This window comes from Cephus cinctus, unplaced genomic scaffold, assembly GCF_000341935.2.
Source record: "Cephus cinctus unplaced genomic scaffold, Ccin1 Ccin1_scaffold0168, whole genome shotgun sequence".
Classification (NCBI taxonomy): domain Eukaryota; kingdom Metazoa; phylum Arthropoda; class Insecta; order Hymenoptera; family Cephidae; genus Cephus; species Cephus cinctus.
In genome coordinates this window covers 175,533-181,378 of record NW_014332892.1, presented here as the reverse complement: position 1 = coordinate 181,378, position 5,846 = coordinate 175,533, and the positions used below count along the sequence as shown (strand labels likewise).

The following is a 5,846-nucleotide window of genomic DNA, read 5'->3' as shown; positions in this document are numbered from 1 at the left end:
TAGGGGGGGGGGGTCTCGCACGAGAAGCAACTAGCGACAGTGAGCATTCGAGTAACCCAAGGAGCATAGCAGCGGAGTGAGCACGTAAGTAAGTGAGCGAACTATAGAGAGAGAGAGAGAGAGAGAGAGAGAGAGAGAGAGAGAGAGAGAGAGAGAGAGAGAGAGGTAAGCAAGCAGGCAAGTAAGTAAGCAGACAGGCAAGCAGGCGTGCGAGAGTCCCATCGAAAAAATCTCTTATTCGTGTAATGTAGTGGCGGAGCGTAGTGGAGTGAGTGAGCGCGATGGGGCAGGGTCTGGGGCAGGGAGCAGGGGGCAGAGCAAGTGACTCGCGCAAGAGCAAATGAGCGAGAGAGTAGAACCGGGGCCGAGTATCGCCGCAATAGACAGACATATGCCCTACGCGCGCCGCGCGCGCCGCTGACCCCGGACTCCCCGGTACGCCCGTGTCACGTAGGCATCGCCCGCCATCTTGACACCTCCGCTGGAAAATCGAGCGATCTTCGAAAGCCTCTGGACGAGGAACGGCGAGGCGCTTTCGCGCGAAATTATGCAGGCTTGCTCCTTGCTATTGGGACTCTATGAATTACCGAGTCTTGTGTGATTCGTGTGGATTCGCCTTGTTGGCTCGGAGTCGATTTTAAGGTTCGAGACTGGCAGATGTGAATTGGGCTCTGGTACGGAGCTTCGGCAGCCAATTGGAATTGGATAATCTTATTATCGTCGGTGTTACGGGGGCCAGTTTGGATATTTGTGGGGGTTTAACATTGAGAACGTTCTTAGAAGACGTGGTCACTCGGCTTAAATAAACTAGTTGTATTTGATAATCGTCAGCTGATAAGATCGTTTCATAATATTGAATTAATTATCAATAGGGAAGACACGTGTTGGATACTTATTATCGAGCCTAGGAAATATTGTTGTATAGGCGTTTTCTTGTAATCGTCAAAATAATTTTTTGACATATGTCAAATCTTACCGATACACTCCAATCGGATAATCCTACGAGTATAACTTAAAAATGACTTATGAGAATTAGCCAGTCGATCGGATTCTATGGATCTGTTGGGAAGATTATTGGAAAGAGTCGGAAAGTTGATGTTTATGGCGTGAGCTCGTTCGGAGAGAGTATTTTCCACTCGGTGGGCTCGGAAGGTTACGCCGATGGCTGCCTCGGGGGCATAAACGCCATAGAAACAGGGTATAACTAACCCCAGCCGACTAAACTCCATTGAGAACCTTCAAAATGTACCGGGGGTGAGGTGTAAGGAGCTACGGAGGGAGGTGGGAGACGAAGGGTGAGTTTCCAAGTCCTACGAAGGGTCGAGATGGGTAATGGCCAATAGCCTATGAGAAAGGCTCAAAACACGCTTTTCAATATTTACGAATAACCCGTACCGATTAACCGAAGTTAAAGCTTGGAGCAGGCCGTCAAATCCTTTATATAATAGCACGGGCTCCTCGATGAATTGCAAAGTGGTTCGCCTGCTGGTTGCGCCAATAAACTGCGACCGTCCTACTGGTTAGCATCGCTATCTCTCCAACGCTCATTATCCGCACGGCGCTTTCGAAACGTCGCTCTCACGCGTTGCACCGCACGAAAGCAAACAATGCGAAACGTAAAACAGCTGATAAGGATTTCGGCAAATTTCCATCGCGAGCTCGGTAATCGTCCGTAACCTCAAATGTGGGTGAGCCTTTGGGCAGCGTGTATCTGGCTCGCGTCGAGTCGGCTGGCAAATGAATTCGGGCTCGGCGAGCGCAGTAGCGTGCGACACAGCTGTGTAGGAACGTCCTGAGAAAGAGCGAGCGACACCAGACAAGTCGTGAGCGTCGACTTTCGAACTCTCTTTGAATATGCTCGACGGTACAGTCCCTACGTGCAGTATCTCGGCTATCTATCGCTTTCAGACGAATCTTAACCTCTCACGCGCGAAGGTCGATGAAAATTTTCGTAAAATCGATCCGCCTTCTCTTCTTCGCTGGTTAACGGGGTCTCTGTCCACGGATCGTTTCCAGTCACCGTGAGCACGTGTCTCTTCGTAGGGAGAGCATACGTGTGTATTGTGTATTATATATATATATATTCGAAAGGAGTGTAGGCCTCGTAGGCCTCGGGAGCTACGTGACGCTCGGTACTCCTGCGTGGCTGCTTGGCTGTGTGCGGAAGGACGCCACTACGCCAACGAGAGACGGAGCAGAACAAAAGGCTCGCGCGGCCTAACATGGATCCAAGAAAGACGGACACATGGGGCGGGACTCCTGTGCAAGACTGAGAGACGACCCTCGTGTTTTCACCCCAACCATTCAGTGGTCGTACTCGGGTAGTCCTGGCATCGAAGGAGATTCGAAGCTCAAATTTTCACCCTGATCGAACGATCGTCTTTCCTCTTCTGTGCGATGGTAAAGGCAACCTCGTGAAATACGTGGATTTTCTTTTTTTTTTTTTTTCTTACTTGCGAGATCCTAACCACAATGATCCCGCCACTCGTTTCGTCTAGTCGGATGAAAATCTTGCGGAAGCATGTTGGGATTTGAATTAAGGGTCCTTCGGGAAGAGTTGGGATTACAGTGCGGTGCTTGTTGGGAAATATTCAGGGGGTACTAAAGCTCTTGGGTATACTGTACTTACCTGGGGTATCCGTGCTGCACTGTGTTGCTATGGCGTTTACGACCTTTTAGATTCATCAAATAAATATCCAGTTCACGCGAGCACTAGAAAATACGAGATTATGAATTTTTAGTGTTGTCCGTGGGAAAACCTCGTGACGGGGAGTACCGGTGACGCGTGCCTCGTTAGTACGACTCATAAAGCTACTTCATTTCTGTGTTGCGTACGTGTGTCTTCTAGAATTCGAAAACATTTTGGACAACTGAAGTTCTATGAGTGTCGTTCGCTTTAAAGAAATCAGCTGCTGCGCCACCGTTCTCCCGAATATCAGTACACCTGGCGAAGGACATTGAACGACGTGACGTAGGACGTTGGAAAAAAAAGAAAAATTCTCCACGCAACACACTTATTCCTGTTTCACTGAATCATATGAATTCGAGGAAGATGGTAGCACTTCTCGATGGAAGTCGTTCGAAATAATCGCGATGTCAAAGAAATCGTGGGCGCCAAGCGGGAGAAGCGTTGAAGGAATTCAGGGGAAATAGGTTTAACGCTCCGCGATAAAGGATATCCGAAGTATTTAATACCGATGGTAATCCCGGTCGAAATCTCTCTATCCACTCGAAGAGCACGAGATTATTCTCGAAAGAAAGAAAAGGAGAATGAAGAAAAAAAATGGCAATATCACCACAAAGCGAGAGGAAGAATAGTCCGAGAGACAGGGAGTCAGTAGTGGGGATAGAGAAGGCACGAAGGGGGGAAACGACTCGACTCGTGTCGTAGCGCTATGCTTCGGTGGGGTATCTCCGCATCGTAGCATAGCCGCTGGTGTAGACTCGAATACATGCTCAGTAGTGGTCTGTCCTCGGTCGCGCACGGTCGTCGCGAGAGAGCAGCGTCCCTCGTGTCGGCCCGAGAGCGCACACCGTGAGAGTGAGTGAGAGGGAGCCAGTGAGTGAGAAAGGAAAGGAAGGGAGACAGACTTAGAGAGTGAGGGGAGGGACCGAGGCAGAGATAGCCAAGCATCGACGGCATTAGCGTTTAAGGAGGCGCGATCGGGATAATCAGAGACCGAATGAAGCGGCGAAAGTAACTGTGACACGAGCTGAAGATATACATCAGGACAAAGCGTGAGGACAATCGGTTATCGCGGATGATAATTTCCCGACGTTTCCTTCGCCCGATACACAACGGTAATACAACGTGTATCGCGAGGTTAATCGAAAAACGAAGAGAAGTGACTCGTGATATCGTACGAAGAACAAAGAAGTAACGAAGGCGTCTGCTCGGCGAAGAGAAGGAGAAGCAGGAGGAGGGATCTACTTTTAGGCATAATACGTCCTCGTTCCTTTACTTCGTAACGGCGGTGACGAGACTGACGACGTTTCCTCGAGGTAAAGTAATTTTTAGATGACGTCACGTATTGTCAGTTTGACCAACCTCGACACCTCTTGTCTTTATCTCTCTCTCCGTAGCTCGTAGCTCCGCTTTTATACCCGCCTATCCAATCTCGGCTCAGTACGATACAACCGTCCCTATTATCCAGAGTCTCGATGTATTTCACCACCTCCAACCTCCTGCCGTTCCCCCAAGCCCTACACCATTCGTGACATCCAAACGGATCGTACGCAACCTCGAGACACCGCAGATCGGACTCCCCCCGAATCCGTCTGTTATCAAGTGTCACGACGGCTTTGATCGTCCTATCGAACCATTCTAATTATAGTCTATCGTATAGATTACTCATATATGAATTGTATCCGCAGGACCCGTAGCGTAGACCTTGCCCTGTTAGGTCGATCCAGTCGATTGCATCGATTCGCATTGTTGAGCTGTCGTGGCTGCCTAAGCGAGCTACGAGATACGATAGGCTCCCTGCGTCATTGATTCCTTCCGATAGTCAACTCCTCGCCCGATGCCCGATAAGTCCCCAACCAGAGACATGCAGCTGATACCCTGGTGCGAATCTCCTACGATAGTACCCCTGGCTATTATAGAACAGTGAAACGGTGTCGAAGGAAGGTACACGGACCCGTTATACATTAATCGAGGCTACCGCGCTCTTAGTACCTATATAGCAGGATATATACTGCACCTAGGTAGGTACAGTAGACAAGCCTGGGCGGATCGTGCTGCAAGGCCTAAGAGGAAAGGGAGGAGGCGACTCGCGTGAAAGTAAGGAAAGTGGGCCGTTTAAAGTAGTTTTCGTGACACGACGTCTCTCTAGCGGTGATTCCAATGACGATTGGTATTTTTTTTTTATCGCCAACTCTCCTGCCTGTCGAAACTCTCACTTTTTCACGGGACTCTTAGTCTCTGAAACTCCACGTCTGATTTGTTCACCTATGCATATCCGGTAGATCAAGGCTTCGCCGATACTCGGGAAACGTTTGGAATGCTGGATATAAGTTCGTAGACGATGCTAATGTCGATTGGTGATTGCGGCGGTTATGCCGCCGTCGCTGTTGTCGCCGGCTGGTATGCGGAGGAGGCGGATTACGCATTACGGAATACCCCATAAGACACGGATGCTTATGTAACTAGGCGCTTGGCAAATTACCAGTCGTACGAGTTACGAAAATTCAACCTCCTCCTATCTAACTTATCTTCCCTTTCTGTCGGCCATAAAGCGTCGCCATTTCTTTGGACGGGTTTCAGGGTCGCTGAAAAGGAGACCTAGGAATAATTCAATTGATCGCAATTGTCATTTATTGCGCTCTTCTCTCGTTCTTCCTGTTATGCGAGCTTATCCCTTCCTCCGAATACGTTTTCGTCTGTCATCTACCTCACCTCTTATCCCGTACTCGGGAGTTTGCTCAATTTTTTTGTTTACTAATTTTATTTTCTTCTATACCTCCTAAGCACAGTCTATATATATATATATATATATATATATGAATCGTAAGTAGCGAACGGCTCCCTCACGGCCAGTTGGCATCAGAACAGAGTAAGATATCGGTACACGGCATGGTGGGCGATAGTGCCGCGAAGCGTGTCCAGCTAGCGCCACCGTTGCGCCTCCTCTTCTCCGTGGCTGTCGAGAGCCGAGCGCACAGCAGGCTTTCCGAGGACCCCGTAAATTTAGCGCACTGATCTCATTCCGCGGTGAATCCGTTCACGGAAATAGCGCAAACTCGTCGAACGTCGAGACGAGAATACTCGTTGCCGATCGCGTCCGCTGGAATGCGTAGGACGCGCGCTCTTGGTGATGAGTCTCGAGAGGAGGCTACGGTAGGTG

General features: G+C 49.4%; 1 protein-coding gene across 1 annotated transcript in view; it reads left to right on the top strand.

The window, feature by feature from the left end:
• LOC107263995 overlaps window positions 1–5,846 on the top strand; it is a gene marked incomplete in the record, with an annotated part of 33,082 nt that overhangs the window by 17,418 nt on the left and 9,818 nt on the right. Inside the window, 1 exon segment of the mRNA XM_025081344.1 lies at window positions 3,976–4,002. Coding sequence (XP_024937112.1) covers window positions 3,976–4,002 — 27 coding nt within the window.